The sequence below is a fragment of the Hippocampus bargibanti genome, linkage group LG01, assembly GCF_051943395.1.
Source record: "Hippocampus bargibanti isolate YZ-2025 linkage group LG01, ASM5194339v1, whole genome shotgun sequence".
NCBI lineage: Eukaryota > Metazoa > Chordata > Actinopteri > Syngnathiformes > Syngnathidae > Hippocampus > Hippocampus bargibanti.
Window position 1 is genome coordinate 1,594,594 of NC_142734.1, and position 18,730 is coordinate 1,613,323.

The window sequence follows — 18,730 nt, forward strand, 5'->3', positions numbered from 1 at the left end:
GCCGGGAAACTCTTATTGCAGTGTCTGAAACTCATGACAAAAAGTTAACGGACACCAGGGCAGACAACTCTGAAAAGTTGCCTGTCCGGCCATAAAGTCGCCTTTGCAGGCCATAAAGTTGATTGCCTTATTGAATAAAACAAACACTGCTTATTGCGTTTCAAGTAGTGAAAAATGGGGCAGGCAACTTTATGGCCCGGGCAGGCAACTTTACGGCCCGGGCAGGAAACTTTACGGCCCGGGCAGGCAACTTTACGGCCCGGGCAGGCAACTTTACACCCTGGGCAGGCAACTTAACGGCCCGGGCAGGCAACTTTACGTCCAGCCAGGCAACTTTACGGCCGGGCAGGCAACTTTACGGCCGGGCAGGCAACTTTTCAGAGTTGTCTGCCCTGGTGTCTGTTAACTTTTGCTCGAGTTTCAGACACAGGTTAAAGGAATGCTCATTAAATGTCATCGTTTTTCTCGTGTTCTTGTGCTTCTTTACACCAAAACGAATGAAAGACGTGATATTTTGGTTATTTCTAGCATGTATGGTATCATTTTAATCTAGCGAGGCCGTACGTGGCCCTCCATGCGACGGCGAACAACGCAGAACTCACCTGGACTTGATGCACGACGTTAGCCAGGCGTTTGCTACAAGCGTCTTCGCTCTTCACCGACTCGTTGGCCACCCCGTCGGCGATGATGACGAAGAGTTTGGGCAGGTTGGAGTTGTCCGGGCCAAGGACAATCGGGTTGTTACTGCGTCAAGTGGAAACAAGAGGGGCGGCGGAATAAATCATTGGCATTGCCCTAGCCGCTCTCGAGGACTTGCACATTGCATGATTTCAAACAAGGGCGGGGGGGAAAAAAAAAATCCCACTGGACCCTCCGCACCCTGCCCACCACCTTTTCCAGGGACTCGCCTCAGGCAGATGCTACAGATCCATGTGCAGACGTTTAAACAGCTTCTTCCCCCGTCGCCATTAACTCTCTGCTCGGTCCACATAATCTAACTGTATAGTGCCTCTTTGCAATTTTTCGATGATGATACTAGTGCAGCGTGTTCTACCTGAGACAAATTCCTTGTGTGTTCCACATAACTCGGCCAATAAAGATGATTCTGATTTTAAAAAGTTGTTTTCTAAACTTGGAACGGATTAATTCTTTTTACATTGATCATAATGGAAGTTGTTGTTTTGGTTTTCGAACTAATTGTTTTCAACCATAATCCATTCCAGAAACCTATTTGAAAACCAGAGGTATCACTGTAGTTTGGCGGTGCCAGACTGTGCTATGATTGGTCCCTGCTCTCAGGTTGGGGGGTGGGGGGGAGCAGAGGACTACTCCCTGGGGCTACACTGATTACCTCTTGTCCTGCCTGAGTATGGGGTCTACTGGCCTGATTGCCCCATTTGATCTGCTATCGCCTCATCAGCATAACTAAGCCTATGTTGCCTAACAAGTCTGTTGTAGGAACGATCCAACTTGAAGCTCACCCCACCGTGGCGATTTAGTGAAGGGTTTTGCCGTTTGATGAAAATATGACTTTGAGATGTCCGTTATTCTAATTTTGATGCAACGCCATCAATACCTTTCGATGAGATCACACAGGAAGTCAAAAGTGTGGACGGCTTCCTCTTTGTCTTCGTTGAGAGGAAGCCAATTGATCCAGTGGGGAAGAATTTCGTTGACGTTGGCGCACTCGGGTCGGAACCTCATGACCTTCCCCACGGCCGAGATGCAGTTTTCCGTGGCGTTGACGTTCTCCTTGGAGCGGGAATCCGTTGCCTGGATGACTCGGACCAGCATGGGGATGGCCTCTGCTCGGGCACATTGTCATATCAACTAACTATATGAAGTTATTCAGTGCATTAGCTACCTAACTATATAGCTAGCTATTAGCTATAAAGGTGGCTATCTACTAGCTAGCTTTCTATCTGTATTTAATAGTGACATTCAGTGTATTACCTTACTATCTATCTAGCTAGCTATTAACTATAGAGATATTTAGGTGGCTAGCTATCTAGTAGCTATATATTATGTATCTACTAGATCTATCTACTGGCTAGCTAGCTTTCTATCTGTATTTAATTGTGACATTCAGTATATTACCTTACTATCTATCTAGCTAGCTATTAGCTATAGAGATATTTAGGTGGCTAGCTATCTAGTAGCTATCTACTAGATCTATCGACTGGCTAGCTAGCTTTCTATCTGTATTTAATTGTGACATTCAGTATATTACCTTACTATCTATCTAGCTAGCTATTAGCTATAGAGATATTTAGGTGGCTAGCTATCTAGTAGCTATATATTATGTATCTACTAGATCTATCTACTGGCTAGCTAGCTTTCTATCTGTATTTAATTGTGACATTCAGTGTATTACCTAACTACTGGATGTAGCCATCTAGCTAGATGGCAATTAGCTATAGAGCTATCTAGGTGGCTAGCTATCTGTTGGCTATTAGCTATCTACTAGCTGGCTAGCTAGCTTTCTACCTGGATTTAATAGTGACATTCAATGTATTACCTAACTAACTACAGTATCTAGCTATCGAGCTAGACGGCTATTAGCTATATAGGTGGCTAGCTATCTATTAACTATCTACTAGCTAGCTTTCTATCTGTATTTAATGGTGACATTCAGTGTATTACCTAACTACAGTATCTAGCTAGATGGCTACTAGCTATATAGCTATCTAGGCAGCTAGCTATCTGTTGACTATCTATTAGCTATCTACTAGCTGGCTAGCTAGCTTTTTATCTGTACTTAATAGTGACATTCAGTGTATTACATAACTATCTAGCTATCAAGCTAGCTAGCTATTAGCTATAGAGCTCTCTAAGTGGCTAGCTATCTTTTGGCTATCCATTACCTGGCTAGCTAGCTTCCTATCTGTATTTAATAGTGACATTCAGTGGATTACCCAACTAACAATCTAGCTATCAGCTATAGAGCTATCTAGGTGGCTATCGACTAGCTGGCTAGCTAGCTTTCTATCTATTAACTTCCGGGCTGAATGAACGCTGGCGCGTGTGGCTGCCGCTGCTCACCCACAGAAAAACTTATCCTGTGACTATAAAGTGACCTTGAGTTTTGAAAGGCGCTTAGAAATGAAATGTTTTATTTTTATTATTATCTGGCTATCCAGCGGTCTATATAGCTAGCTAGCTGGCGATGTATATCTATTCGCTATCTAGCTAGCTAGCTATTTGTGCTATCTATCCATTTTCTATCTGTCTATATATTAGCTAGCGAGTTACCCATTAGCTATCTATCTGGCTAGATATCGAGCTGGCTAGCTATATATTAGGTAGCTTTCTATCTATTTGAGTGACTTCCATGACCTGGAGAGTTTTGAAAGGCGCTTAGAAACGAAATGTATTATTACACTATATTATGAGAAAAAACGTTATGAAGTAAAAGGAATAAGTCGCACCTGTACAGAACGGTCGGTAGTTCTCTCCGCCGTATTGCGCCATGACGCCAACGCCGTAGGCGGCCGCCTGGCGAACTTCGGGGCTGGAGTCGCACAGAGATTGCAACATCGGCCGCAGGAAGTACTCGGCGTATTTGAAGGAGGACGGGCTGCAGTGCTCCACCACGTCGTCGAAAATGCACAAGCCCCACTGCCGGTCAGCCCACGGCCTGTTTGGACACTGGACCGCCACGTGGAGTCGGTGAAAAAGAGCAAACGCATTGGCGATCCAAAATGGAGGAACTACGTACGATGAGCTGGACGATGAGCTGGAGCAGCTGCTCGAACCAAGGGAGGACCTTCTCTTTGTAACTGCTGAAGACCGAGTGCAGGACGTCCGACACTTTGGTCAGGATGTACACGTCGTTCTCGTCCTGAAACACCAGACGGACATGTTAGTGCTTATTGAAGGCCAAGATGGCGGGCGAGTAGGCGGCCATCTTGCTTTTTTTTTAGTTGTTTTGGTGTTTTCTTCTGTCACTTTGTCTTGTTGTGTGTGTGAGAAGATGGCGTCCGAGTAGGTGGCCATCTTACTTTTTTTGTTGTGCGTCAAGATGGCGCCCGACTGGGCGGCCATCTTGCTTTTTTTGTTGTGCGTCAAGTTGGCGCACAAGTAGGCAGCCATCTTGCTTTTTTTGTGTTTTCTTTCGTCAGTTTGTGTTGTTGTTCATCAAGATGGCGCCCGAGTAGGCAGCCATCTTGCTTTTTTTTGTTGTGCGTCAAGATGGTGCCCGAGTAGGCTACCATCTTGCTTTTTTTTTTTTTTCTTGTCACTGTGTTGTTGTGCGTCAAGATGGCGCCCGAGTAGGCAGCCATTTTGCTTTTTTTGGTTGTTTCTGTGTTTTTTTTGTCACTTTGTCTTGTTGTGTGTGTGAAGATGGCGTCCGAGTAGGCGGCCATCTTGCTTTTTTTGTTGTGCGTCAAGATGGCGCACGAGTAGGGATCCATCTTTCTTTTTTAGTTGTTTTTGTGTTTGCTTTTGTCACTTTGTGTTGTTGTGCGTCAAGATGGCACCCAAGAAGGCAGCCATCTTGCTTTTTTTGTTGTGCGTCAAGATGGCGCCCGAGTAGGCAGCCATTTTGCTTTTTTTTGGTTGTTTCGGTGTTTTCTTTTGTCACTTTGTGTGTTGTGCGTCATGAGAAACGGTTCCGCGTGGTTTTTCCGAATTTTTTGGGCCAGCGGTTGCGCCTTTTCGGCAGCAAGAATATGCCAGCACTGTTTTTGATGTGGGAGGAATGTCGGTACCATTTAACCGTCATGGCTGGACAGCTCTGGGGGTCATCGTGCTTTTTTTTGCAGCATTTTCACAGCACCGCTTTGTTCAGCGGAAAAGTTAGTGCTGTTGGACAATCTGCGGCTTGGAATTGAAGCGGATTTACGTGATACAATTTCTTGTTGTCAATGGATGCTGAAGCTTCGTGTTTGCTTTTAATATTTAGCTTGTAGCAGTAAAACGTGCCTGATCCACTGGTGACAAGGACGCTTCCATCCTCTCCACTTTCAATGGACTTTTACCTCATCTTGCAGGGTCTCCTCCACCTGCTCGTCGTAGTCTTCGTCTTGTCTCTTGGCTGAGATGGTGAATAAGAGTTTAAGTTGAGGAAGAAGCGGGAAGGAGCGGCGCAGCGCAGCGGCCGCGAGAGCCTCACCCTGCCTCAGTTCCTGGTTCTTAAAGTGTTCCTCCAGTTTGCCTTTCAAAATGCCGCCCAGCTCTTCGAAATGCTCGTTGTTCAGGCACCCGTCACCCATCAGCTCGATGCACTGAGGGGAGAACAAAGACGAGGGTCCAAGACCGTTAATCGACTGAACGCACTGCTATACGTGTTGAAAATAAAAACCCTACTTTGGATTTTGTGAATTAACATGTACAGTATTTAGCTATCTAACTGGCTACATATCTATTTGCTAACTAGCTATCTACCTGGCTACCTAACTAGCTATCCGTTTGCTTTCTATATGCTATCTATCTCGCTAGCTATCCATTAGCCAGCTAGCTAACTTTCTATCTGTTTGAGTTATTCCAGGCTATCTATTGGCTGGCTAATCTCGCTATCTATTAGTTATTTATTGGCTAGCTAATCTCGCTATCTAGCTGGCTACCTTGCTACATATCTATTTGCTAATTAGCTATCTAGCAGGCTACCTAACTAGCTATCGATTTGCTTTCTATATATCTTTCTAGCTATCTATTAGTTATCCATTAGCCAGCTAGCTAACTTTCTATCAGAGTTATTCCAGGCTATCTGGCTGGCTATCTATTTGCTATCTCTCTATCTGGCTATTAGTTATTTATTGGCTAGTTAATCTCGCTATCTAGCTGGCTATCTAGCTAGGTATCTCACTGGCTACCTTGCTATACATATCTATTTGCTAGCTAGCTATCTAGCTGGCTACCCAACTAGCTATCTATTTGCTATCTATCTCGTTAGCTATCTACTAGCTATCCATTAGCCAACTAGCTAAAAAGAGTTTATTCCTAAATTATATGGTTCTGGAGTTATATGAGCTTGAAATGGGGGCGGCTGTACAATATTGATTTATATAGCGTTTTAACAACAGATGCTGGAACAAAGTGCTAACATGGAACAAAGGGTAAATGCTGCCCTCTTGTGGGAGAGAAAAACATAGCCAGAGGTCTGACCAGCACTTCATTGGCACCCGTCGCAAGAAAAATCAAACCCGAACAAATGTGGTAATGGCGCTGCACGTCACATTTTTCAATTCCCGAACGGCAGCAAATGAGTTAAAGGCTGCACGTTTAGGGAAGACCGGCTCGACGGCATTCCCTTGCAATGAAACGTCTCCGGTTTTCTTACCTTGGCAAAAGAATGCATGATTTCCGACAGGACATCGGAATCCGGCTCGGTCCCGATGGCCTTGATGAGGGCGTCGCACATAAAGAGCCACATCTGGGTCAGGTACTCCGGCCCCCGAACCCGTGCGCACTCCAACAGCAGCGGCATGGACTCCGCCGCTGCCACTCGCACGCGTGCCTCAGTTGAGGAAATCAAACGCTTTCAAAAGAAGAGCTTTGCAAAATTTTGGAAGTTATCATACAGTGATACCTTGGCTTACAAACACAATTGGTTCCCAGACAGAGTGTGTAAGGCGAAAAGTGTGTATCCCAAAAATTAATTTCCCATAGGAAACCATTAAAATGAGAACAATCCGTTCCCAGGTCCCCATAAAACATAATTTTCTACTTTTCTAAGCCTTAAAACTACACAAAATATACCTTATTTTATGTATAATATATACATATATATAAAATTGTCATAAATTTAACGTTCGTAAACCAAAAAGTTCGTAAGCCAAGGTATCACTGTATATCCAACGGGTGAACAACAAGGATATCATCATGGAAGTAGAACTTGAGCAGAGGAACCATCAGCTTCACCACTTGTTCGGTGTACTCGACAAAACCTTCCTTCAACTCTTTGGCGTAACACACCTGAAACACAAACAGGAGCTCATGAACGGCAACATCTGGTGAATTTTTTGTCCTTGTTTTGACTTAAAATACTTAAAATCCATAATTTGTAAAATCACTTCAAATGACTTCTAGTGAGCATATTTTACAAAGATTCCACCGCATATAGCTATATTTGATGTTTTAAGACTCGCGCTGAATATTCAGGAAGTCTTGTTTTCCAGTTGATGACGATGCCTGATGTGACGTCACGGAGGGAACGCCCCTGACCGAGAAAGCGACACACAATGCATTTTGGGTACTTTTTTAGGTCTGAAAACACCGTGTTGATGGCGAAATTAGAAGGAAAACGACATAAATAACGGCATGGTGAATTGTTGTGTGTTGCACCAAGACTACTATTTGATACTAGTTGACACAAATTCCCAGCAGACAAACCAGTCCCATTTCCAATCCGTTGCATTTTCTGGGACACTACATGCTGTCCTTGACATGGGAGGACTCCTTTAATCGATTGCAAACATTTATGCTTTCCTCTTCAGAACTATTTGAATCATATTCATAACTGGATGATTAAGAAGAAAGCATCTTCTCCGAATCTGAAGCCATTGTTTTGATTCTAGAGAAATGCAAGACGTCTTGGCGTGACGTCACGAACAAGGGGGCGGGACCTTCTGAAACTGGCCATTTCCGGTTTCGTTTTGATGTACCTTTTAGACACTTTAAGTCATTTTTATGGGTGTTTTCTATTTGACTTACAATATCAGCCTGCGTGTTTCGGGTATTTTAGATGCTATAAAACGTTTTTCTGATGTCAGTTAGGCCTGCGAGCGCAGTGGAGTTCCAAAGTTGCGCCAGTGGCCGTCAAAATGCAACATGGCGCCAGATGCATCCATGACACACGGAGACGAATACTTTTCAGGTCCTTTCTGTGTCAGAGAAGATCCTTACCAGCATCTGGCAAGCGGTGGACTTCTCCTCCAGGCCGGCGGTCTTGATGCCGAAGCTCTGCTGGTCTCCAAGGTTGACGAACTCCCAGCCGTCATCCTCTGATATGTTCTCCATATCTTGGGCTACGAGAAAAATGTCAATATTAAAATAAAAATTTAATACAAAAAAATCCACTACGGGAGTACGAAACTTACTATCAAGGAGAGCCACTTCAGGTTTGATGGAAGCGGTCTTCAATAAGGGACCCATCACCACCGGAAGGTACTGCTGAAAGTCCTTCCCCAGGATCTTGCACATCCTGGCCCAGGCCGAGATCATGTAAGAGATCTTCAGAGAAATCAAAATCAATTACAAAAAAAAAAAAAAAAAAAAAAAGGTGCTACCTGCAGGTACTTTCAAAAGGTTTTGTGTACCGCCAAACCTTCTCACCTGAGGATCGTCGTCATCCAAGTTATTAAAGTCAGTCTGGGTTTTGAGAAGCAGCTGCATGACAGCGTAGGCATCTGGCATGAACTGACAAGAACCAAGAAAAGAACCGAAATGAGGGAACCATAATTGACCCGGTAGGTCCACGACGAAGTCAGGGAGGACTGAAGCCAAACCATTTTTTTAAACAAGACAACTACAGTGATACTTTGGCTTACGAACTTAATTGGTTCCCAGACAGAATGTGTAAGGCGAAAAGTGTGTATCCCAAAAATTAATTTCCCATAGGAAACCATGAAAATGAGAATAATCTGTTCCCAGATCCCCATAAAACATAATTTTCTACTTTCTAATCTTTTGATACTAGTTGACACCAATTCCCAGCAGACAAATCAGTCCCATTTCTAATCTTTCTAAAACTCCACAAAATATACCTTATTTTATGTATAATAAATGTGCTGTGGTATTATAATTAAAGAAATAAACTGTACTGTATCATAAAGTGGTTTTATTGACCTTTGTGATGGTCGTTGATGGCTTGATGGAAAGGAGTGGCCGCTTTCATCAGCATTAAACACTTGAGGAACGTAGCCTTCTTCTTTCACCATCTTGAGGAATGATTCCTTGTAGGTGCTTTCTCTGCCATAATTTTACCTAGTTCCTCATCAATTGTGTTCTGTTTAGCTAGTTGATAGCTTTTTGCATCAAGTGTGCAGTTGGCTTGTGAAAATTTCAGTTTTCTCTCCATTTTCTCACTCTCTGCCTGTCTCTTTAATGTTTAAAGGTGTCTGTTGTCCTTTAAAGGAAGCTAACAGCTAGCACTGTGCCGATCGCCCGTTCTAAATTTAGATGCAATTTCGTGTTTTGAATGAACGTTGGCTATCTACTATTTTGACCATTTTTGACTTGTTGTTTTCATTGGAAACTGTCATTTTCATTAATAAACAGTAACCCAGAATGGGGAGGATAAAACCGTCCTCCCCGAGCGCCTTCGCGGTACCTTCTCCTTGCCGACTGCCAGACCGATGAGGCTGATGCACTCGATGGTCTTTCCCCGAAGGAGCCGCAGTTCCTTCTGCACGGCGATTTCCACGATATGTTTGAGCGACGGCATGAACAAGTCGTAATACGGCACAAACTTCTCCTCCGCCGTGTCCGCCACCGAGGCGATGGACGTCACCACCTGCTCCAGGACCAGTTTGGTGCCCTTTTGGAATAACTTGGGAGGGGGAAAAAGAAAGAAGTCTCAAGAACCTGAAGCAGAATGGAGATTTTGTTGTTGTTGTTGTTTACCTCTTGCAACTTGGCAACCATGATGACGTTGAGGTGTTGCAACAAGCTGTCCAGATAAGGGATGAGCAGAGATTTCGGACAGTCTTCGGTGAAATTGATGAGCGCAGCGGCGGCGTGCGCTTGCACTCGGGGGTTGCTTTGGTCGTCCATGGTTTGAAGCAGCGCCGAGATCACCTTGGGAGGAAGGTCGGAGTTCAACAATGGCTTTTCCGAGAGGTCCGGCTCGACTTTTCATTGTCTGGATTTTACCTTATCGTGAAACTTCTTTTGGAAAGTGGGCGCAAAATCCGTAGCCATTTGTCCGATAGCGTTGCAAGCGGCGTAGCGCACCCGCGGATGCTGAGGAGGATTGACGTTTAGTTGGTTCATTCATTCACTGCCATTCACAAATTTATTCGGGAATTGAAAATATGATGTAGAATCCCATTCCCGAATTTGTTCTGTATTTTTTTTTTCATGCTTGGGTGCTGATAAAGCGCTGGCCATGGCCTCTGGCGATGTTTTTCCCTTCCACAAGGTGGCAGCATTTCCCTTTTTACCCATGTTAGCGCTTTGTTCCAGCTTCCGCTGTTGTTCAAGCACGACTAAACTAAAACTTGCTGGCTATCCATTTGCTGTCTATTAGCTATCTGGCTAGCTAACTGCCTAGCTAACTATTATCTAGCTATCTATCTAATAGCTAGCTCTCAGCTTCATTCCTCCTGCCCTGAAGAGCATCTCTAGCTGCCTGAGAAATAAATAACCTTTTTTGTCTATCACCTTGCTTCCTGCTGATGGAATATTTCCACCAACACAAGCGAAGAACAGAACCAGGAGAAGAACATTATTTCTAACATCTAACAGAATAAGTTAACGCTTTCTTACCGGGTCTGCGCAAAAGTGCAGTACAGAGACGACGGTCTCATTGAGGATGGCCTCCATCTGTTGGTGGCAGCCTTCGCCGATGGCCGACAGCGCCATCAGCCCGGCGTGGCGGTACTTCCAGTCAGCTAAGAAACCAAAACTGGCTTTATTGGAGCTTCATTGACGCGCCACAGTGGGCAGCCACTTACAGTTCTCCAGCATCTGCCTGATAAGGTGCTTGATGAGTGGCAAAATGATCTTCCCTCCCAGTCCACAGGCTATTCTGTCCAGCGCACTTTCTCCTGCTACCGCGTTACTGTTGTTGGGTGTTCAGAGTCAGAGCTAAATGTGTCAGGGGGGTGGGGGGGGCGGTGCCGGGAGAATGTCTTTGTTTCATCAACGTCACCTGTCAAAGTCGTCGTCATCCAACTCGTCGGCCATGGCCCAGTCCTCGTCCTCTTCTAGGTCCACCATCATAGCCAGCATCTGGGGCACTAGAAAAGACACGCACACAGATCAGTTCCTGAGGTCTGCTGTGTGTAATACCGACTCACCTACACACAGAGACAAAGAGAGATAAGACGGAGACAGATCATAGGTGTCAAAAGTCAGGTCCTTTAGGGCCGCCGGCCTTGCATGTTTTCGCTGTTGCAACACGCTTGATTGAAATGATCAGGTCATCAATAACCTCTGTGTAGGCTTCCGCACATTGAACCCGCTTATGTTTTTATCAGATGGGTTTGCAACAAGGAGACTTGGAGAGCAGACAGGATGCGGGTTTGACACCTTTGAGATGGGGAGAGATATCGAGAGAGAGAGAGAGAGAGACAGACAGAGAAAATCAGACAGAGTGAGAGAGACAGAGACAGAGAGACATAGAGACCGAGACAGAGAGACACAAACCGACAGACTGAGCGAAACAGAGAGACAGACTGAGAAACAGAGAGACAGACATAGCGAGACAGAGAGACACAGAGACAGACTGAAAGAAACAGAGAGACAGACAGACAGAGACATAGAGATACAGAGAGAGAGAGAGACAGAGACCGAGACAGAGAGACACCGAGAGGGACAGGCAGACAGACTGAGAGAAACAGAGAGACAGACTGAGAAACAGAGACATAGAGAAACAGACAGAGAGACATAGAGACAGATACTGAGACAGAAACATCGAGAGAGAGATAGACAGAGACAGACCAAGAGAGAGAAACACAGAGAGAGACAGACAGACACAGAGCTAAAGACAGACAGACAGACAGGGATATGGATTAGTTCCAATCCCAGCACGTGACAAAGCAGCGCTCACCACTTTGAGCCACAATGGCCGTGTGTTTCCTCAACATGGCCGCCGCAGTCTCGGATAACGTGACGATGACTTCCAGCGACAATTGTCTCTGCATGTTGGGCAAGTTGCCGTCGGCGCAGAGCTGAAGGAGAAACGCGGCGAGCGCTACAGTTAGCAACATGGCGGCCAACTGGCGTGGCCCCCCCGCTACCGTCCACAACTCACTTTCAGGCAGAGCTGCAGAGTGGCCTCCAAGTTGGGTCGCAGATATTTGGGTGCCGTGTCTGCAATTTCCACCAACGACTTGAGGACAGAGTCGTCGCCTTGGTAGCAGGACTCGTTCACCGCCTGACCGGAGGCGACAACGGCCGCTGGTAACCACGCAACTTCATTCAACGCCATTTTGATGCACACCATTTCTTTTCAAAACGTCATCAAGTAGATCATCCGAATTAGCATATGACACGAAAGGCCGTCAAATACAGGTGACATCCACGTTACGACCGGGTTCCCGTTCCGACAAAACGGTCTTAAGTCAAACGGTCGTAAATCGAAAAGCATTCAAAATGGCTGAAGCGAGGATCACGTGATCATAACAAATGACGACACGCTGGCATCTCCTCTACGACAGGATAGTATACGACGTCAATCTGTTGTTTTCAAGCAAATACTATTATATATCAAAATGTTGACAGTTCATTTATAAATCTGATCACTTTTAGTGTCATTTTAATCATTTTATATTTCGTATTATCAATCTTTATTACTGTGTCGGCACACACGCTTTCCGCTGACCCAAATACGCACGGCTACCCACGCATGCGAGCTGTCCAAAAATGGCTCTTCCTGCTAACGGAGAAGCCAGAAGAGGTCACCTGTCTCTAAGAGGCGGCGGCGCATACTCTGTATTACCCTGGACTTTCTAGATCTTCTGATCTACATGGCTAATAGATAGCCAGCTAACCAGCGAGCTAACTAAAAGATAGCTAGCCAGCCGGATTGATAGTTAACAGATAGCCAGCCAGCTAGATAGCCAATAGACAGCCAGCTAACCAGCGAGCTAGCTAATAGATAGCCAGTCGGATAGATAGCTAATAGAATATGTACGTATTGCATTGCATTTTGTACACTTGTCCCCATTTCAAGCTCAGATAACTTGAGACCCATATAATTTATGACTTAAGTCATTTTTTTCTGCTGAAAGAAGAGAGTGTAAGGTTTCTAACGGCGCATTATGTAGTCCTAAAACTCAATATTCTATGGGTCCTGGAATTCGAGTGACAATGACAAAAACCCTAGCTCTAGAGTGGACACATTTTTGCACATTGTCTGACAGTAAATGAGTTAATTCTTTGAATTAATACAGATCCAAATAAGTTGAAAGTACTTGATGCAAGAACTGTGTTTGTATCTGACAACACGGTGAGTGATGGAAAAACGGTAAAGATTGCTGACCTGCAGGATGCCCGGCAGTAGATCGGAAAAATGTTTCAGAAGGGCTGAGTTGCTTTCATTGGACAGGACAAAAGAGGACGCAGCCCGGGCGGCCAGTGTGCGAATCTGGAAGGTGTGAACAAAACAAAACATGGACGATATCACAAAGCTTTCAAAGAGCAACCGAGTGATCTTTAACCTCAAGTTTTGCCACTTTTTACCTGAGGGTTTGCTTGATCTTGAATGCATTGAACAAGCATGCGCTTGATAACGTCCATGTAATGCTGCTGCTGGTTACCAAAGATTCCTGGAAAGTTCCTGGAACCAAGCAAGACCAAAAAAAAAAAGTCATTAACAAGTTCTAATGAAGGACAGTGATACTTCGGTTTACGAACCCCTTGGTTGACGAACTTTTCGGTTTACGAACGTTAAATTTATGAAAATTTTACCTTGGCATACAAACTATTTTTCGGGATACACGCGGAGCGCCACAATGAGTGATGCGTCGTTCGCGAACGAGCCCGTTCTAACAAAAAAATGGCAGTAGACTGTTTTTGTCCTCTATTCCCTGCCCTTCGTCTTCGGTTAAAGCCATGTGATTGGTCAAGACTGCAGCAGTGAGGGGAGGTGGTTTAAACATTAAAGAGCAGACGACAGAGAGTGACAAAATGGATAGAAAACTGTGACATTTGGACTCGTTTCCACTTTGATAGTTCAAAAGCAGAGTGTCGACTGCAAGGTTAAAATTCCCATCAATCAGGCTCCACAAATAACCCGCACAAGCCATCTGTACACTTGATGCAAAAAGCTATCAACCCAGCTCAACAGAACACAATTGATGATGAACAAGGTAAAATTATGGCAGAGAAAGCAACTGCAAGGGATCATTCCTCAAGATGGTGAAAGAAGAAGGCTACGTTCCTCATCAAGTGTTTAATGCTGATTAAACCGGCCACTTCATTCCATCAAGCCATCAATGACCATCACAAAGGTAAATAAAACGACTTTATTATACAGTACAGTTTATTCCTTTAATTATAATACCATAGCACATTTATTATGCATAAAATAAGGTATATTTTGTGTAGTTTTAAGGCTTATTTAGTAGAAAATTATGTTTTATGGGGACCTGGGAACGGATTATTCTCATTTTAATGGTTTCCTATGGAAAATTATTTTTTGGGATACACACTTTTCGCCTTACACACTCTGTCTGGGAACCAATTAAATTCGTAAGCTAAGGTATCACTGTATTTCTAAACATGATGATCAATATAAAGAAAGACTGAAGTTGATTCATTACCAGAATACGTGCAGGGCAGCTTCTCGCAGGCCAACGTTTTCTGAATTGACAGAGTCAAACAGGAACTTAAGAATCTCTGGCCACTGGTTGTTGCCGTCATCATCTAGATTTCCACACAAAAAAATATGTCAAGATATGAATTCCAAAACTTACTCATCTGATTTGTTTTCAAACTCAAACCAGGAGCGCTTAAAACGTTACCGATGAGGTTGCGGGAAAGTTCTGCCGCGATGTCGCAGACTTTTTTGCGGATGTTTGGTGACGTTTCCTGTTGGATGCTGGTCAGAAGTTCCGTCTTGATGGCCGTCTGCATGTCCACCTCGAGGCCGGGGTAGATCTCTTCGAAGGACGAGGACAGCAGGCGTCGCAGAAGCACTGCCGCCATTTGTCTGACCTGGTGGGTTTCGAACCCAAAATATGAGAAATGATTCGAGTTTTATTCCTTTTCAACGATGGAAAATGTTTGCCCACGAGCAGCTGGATGGAAGACCTCAAGATCAACACAAGTGGCCCAAGACAAAAACGTTCGTTCATCCATCGCGAGAAGCTGTCAGCACAATAACAAAACCTTTATTTGTCCCAGAATGGAGAAATTTGCGATAAGAAATACAGGTAACATCGAAGTTACGACTGCCGCGAGTTACGACCACCCGTACTTACGACCACCAGGCCCTTTTTTTAGTTCTACGCCTGGCACCGGCAACGCGTACTACAATTGTGTGTGTGTGTGTGTGTGTGTGTGTGTGTGTGTGGATATTATCACCGAGAAAGCACGGCAACTTCACTCGGATATCATCAAAAGGCAACTACATCGCAAATAGCTATCTATTCGCTAGCAAATAGCTATCTATTCGCTAGCTATTTGCTATCTATTCACTAGCTAGCTAGCTTGCTATCTATTTGAGTTACTTCAGGGTTGAGTGAACGCTAGTGCGCGTGGCTGCCGCTGCTCACCCACAGAAAAAAACGTAACCCGTGACTGTAAAGTGACCTTGAGAGTTTTGAAAACCACTTAGAAATGAAATGTATTATTATGAGTATTCTTCTGGTGTTTGTTTTGTTTACACGATTATTAGGGTTGTTCATTGTTTGGTCTGCCATTTTGTTTCACGTCTCAAGTACCAATAGCTATCTATTCCCTGGCTAATAGCTATCCATTTGAGAGCTAAGAGCTATCTATTCGCTAGCTATTGGCTATCTATTCACTAAGTAGCTATTGGCTATCTATTCGCTAGCTATTAACCATCTATTCGCTCGCTATTCACTATCTAGCTAGCTTGCTATCTATTTGAGTTACTTTGGGGTTGAATGAACGCTGCCGTGTGTGGCTGCCGCTGCTCACCCACAGAAAAGACTTAAACTGTGACTGTAAAGCAACCTTGAGAGTTTTGAAAGGCGCTTCGAAATGAAATGTTTTATTATTACATCAACGACCACCACAAAGTTAAATAAAATGACTTTACTATACAGTACAATGTATTTCTTTAATTACAATACAATAGCACACTTATACATAAAATACGGTATATTTTGTGTAGTTTTTAAGTCTTATTTAGTAGAAAAAAATGATGTTTTATGGGGACCTGGGAACAGATTATTCTCATTTGAATGGTTTCCTATGGGAAATTAATTTTTGGGATACACACTTTTCGCCTTACACACTCTCTCTGAGAACCAATTAAGTTTGTGAGCTGAGGTATCACTGTATATCGTGTACAGATGTACACTTACCTCCTCAGCCGCAGATGGATCTCTGACGGCGTGAAGCAGGAACGTGATCTTTGTTTGACCAGGGATGGTGTCATAGGTCTCCTGAAAAGGCAGAACGGGCAGCGGTTAGACAGACGGAAGCGTAGCTGGATTTTCACCGCATGGATCAAGTTAGAATTCAGGTTGATTTTCCATCTTTGGAATATGAGCTTCACAATAACTACCGTATTTTATTTTACAGCGTATAGGGCGGACCGCATTATAAGGTGCACCTTCAAAGAATGATGTTTCAAAAAATTACCAATATACAGGTAAAATCTGACTTACAACCGAGTTCCGTTGCGACCAAACGGTTGTAAGTCAAAATGGTCGTAAGTCGAAATCCATTCAAAATGTTGAATAGAGATTCCAAGCCATTGTTTTGATTCTGGAGCAAGTCGAAGACGTCCTTTCGTGACGTCACGAACAAGGGGGTGGGACCTGCTGAAAATCACCATCTCTGAGTTCATTTTGAAGTAGTTTTGGGACACATTTTTATTGGTTTTTTGCTTTTGACTAAAAATATCAGCCTGCGCGTTTTGGGTATTTTAGTTGCTATATAATGGTTTTCTGATGTCAGTTAGGTTGTCGGTTGTCCTTTAACTCAACACAAAATGTATTTGCTAATGCAACTCGTTACCAATAGAGTGTGCTAGCTATGGCCAGTATGCACTTATCACCAGTGGTTTGGGATTAGTTTGCAAAAACTCAAGTTGGCCTTGGTACCCCTTTTGGGTTGACAACTCAAACTCTGATTGGTGAAAGCAACACTTTCATCAACATTGATTTTTATGCGACAGAGCCTGCAGGCCCAATTGTGAAGGCGTCCAGGTCGATTTCCGACAACAAGGGGGCGGCACCTTCTGAAACTCACCATCTCCGAGTTCATTTTGAAGTAGTTTTGGGACACTTTAACTCATTCTTATTGGTGTTTGGCATTTGACTAAAAATATCAGCCTGCGTGTTTGGGGTATTTTAGATGCTATGCAATGTTTTTCTGATGTCAGGAAACAAAAAACACATGTCGGTTGTCCTTTAAAACGGCCGCATATTAGAGCAATCAGACACGCCTCACACGGGACATGCATGCAAATATATCACACTTGCTGAATGTAATTGATTATAAATTGCCGTTACGTTGAATATAATGCAACTGTTTTAGTTAGCATTGGAGCGGAGGGTTCGCGTTTAAAAGACGTCAATATCGATGGCTGTTTGTTAAAAAAAAAGGGACAAATAGCTCCAAGAACAAACTTGAAATGCATGAATGCTTGCAAGATGGACTAGGACAATTTAATAACAATCGTAATAACAAAGCTTTAGCGCGACGAACGGGTCGTCATTGTAAACTAAAGACGACAGAACGACTAAATAAAACAAAACGGATCAATCAACATATAAAGATTTGAGAACGCTCCGAGTAACATTATAAACAAAGACGAGTAACATGTACACAGCCGTTTCACGCGCACAAACCCATCATGGGCCATTCATTAATGCTTCTTACACAGCTTCCGCAATAACGTTTTGATTTCAATTAATGTTTTTTTTTTATTGAGAGTGAAAACTATCAAACGACCTCCACGTTCCATCAGTGCGAAAAGTATTATGCTAATTTACTTGCTAACTAAGTTAGCCACCGGGAAGAAGCTCACGTTATGGAGCTCTGTGCTACTTCCTGTATACTAGCGTTAGCTAGCCGCCTAGCTTCATTACCAGCTGAGGATTTTAAGAGCTTCGATGCCACATTTTATACCCTATCTAAGCGATTTGCAACATATAAAGTCGCGTGTACATTGGAGCGCGAGTGTGTTTTGGGTGGGGTGTGCGGGAAGTGACAGTGCTGCGTGGGTACAACTCCGCGAATATCAAGAAGATTCCCGTTTCTAAGCTAGCTCGTGCCTTCAAAACTACGCACGATTGAGCAAGTTAGCAATCCAATGCTAGCTGACCACTAGCCAAACGTAGGCTCATATTGCACGTGGGCTACCCAAGCCTGACCCCGCGGCTAATCATAGCGATAGCGTGGCGGTTAGCTTCGGCTACACAAGACGCGCCACTTAGCTCCATTCTCCCATTTTGGCATGCGTGAAAACGAACAAGATGAATGAATTCTTACCTCCGACTGTTTCCTGACATTGTTGTCAGGGCTCATCAGGTTACCCAGCAAGAGATAGAATTGCTGTTGTTCCGCCATTGCAGAGATCCGAAAGAGAGCGAGCCGGGTGGAGACGAGGCGACTTGAGCCCGGCAGTCCCAGCTTCAGTCGCCCAACGCTGCTAGCCGCTTATTGGTTTATTTTAGCAACTCTCTTTTAACACCCATTGGCCATCGGTTGTCTCATAGACTCTCGCCATTGGCTAAATACTTTCTGCTTGTCTGTGAGACGACGCCGACGCAAAAAAAGTGAGCGTCGCTTTCCGAGTCGCCAAAAAAATTAACAAATCGCGGGAGAATTAAAAAAAAAAAAAAGAAATATGAATAAAACAGATCATCCCAGTTTCTAGTGATGGGAATTCCGGCTCTTTTCAGAGAGTCGGTTCTTTTGG

At 44.0% G+C, this 18,730-nt stretch overlaps 1 protein-coding gene across 1 annotated transcript in view; it reads right to left on the reverse strand.

The window, feature by feature from the left end:
• ipo5 (importin 5) overlaps positions 1–18,459 on the reverse strand; it is a 19,437-nt gene extending 978 nt beyond the window's left edge. Inside the window, exons 1-25 of the mRNA XM_089022118.1 lie at positions 18,301–18,459; positions 16,164–16,244; positions 14,634–14,826; positions 14,433–14,535; positions 13,351–13,447; positions 13,151–13,255; positions 11,921–12,043; positions 11,717–11,837; positions 10,817–10,904; positions 10,620–10,726; positions 10,432–10,556; positions 9,817–9,906; positions 9,568–9,741; positions 9,275–9,493; positions 8,278–8,361; positions 8,043–8,175; positions 7,849–7,970; positions 6,822–6,918; positions 6,284–6,456; positions 5,117–5,228; positions 4,983–5,038; positions 3,719–3,841; positions 3,429–3,648; positions 1,577–1,805; positions 603–744 (exon numbers count right to left, since the gene is read on the reverse strand). Of these exons, the coding sequence (XP_088878244.1) occupies positions 603–744; positions 1,577–1,805; positions 3,429–3,648; positions 3,719–3,841; positions 4,983–5,038; positions 5,117–5,228; positions 6,284–6,456; positions 6,822–6,918; positions 7,849–7,970; positions 8,043–8,175; positions 8,278–8,361; positions 9,275–9,493; positions 9,568–9,741; positions 9,817–9,906; positions 10,432–10,556; positions 10,620–10,726; positions 10,817–10,904; positions 11,717–11,837; positions 11,921–12,043; positions 13,151–13,255; positions 13,351–13,447; positions 14,433–14,535; positions 14,634–14,826; positions 16,164–16,244; positions 18,301–18,378 (3,195 nt within the window). The 5' untranslated portion in view covers positions 18,379–18,459. The remainder of the gene's footprint in view (positions 1–602; positions 745–1,576; positions 1,806–3,428; positions 3,649–3,718; positions 3,842–4,982; positions 5,039–5,116; positions 5,229–6,283; positions 6,457–6,821; positions 6,919–7,848; positions 7,971–8,042; positions 8,176–8,277; positions 8,362–9,274; positions 9,494–9,567; positions 9,742–9,816; positions 9,907–10,431; positions 10,557–10,619; positions 10,727–10,816; positions 10,905–11,716; positions 11,838–11,920; positions 12,044–13,150; positions 13,256–13,350; positions 13,448–14,432; positions 14,536–14,633; positions 14,827–16,163; positions 16,245–18,300) is intronic.
• Positions 18,460–18,730: the final 271 nt, after the last annotated feature.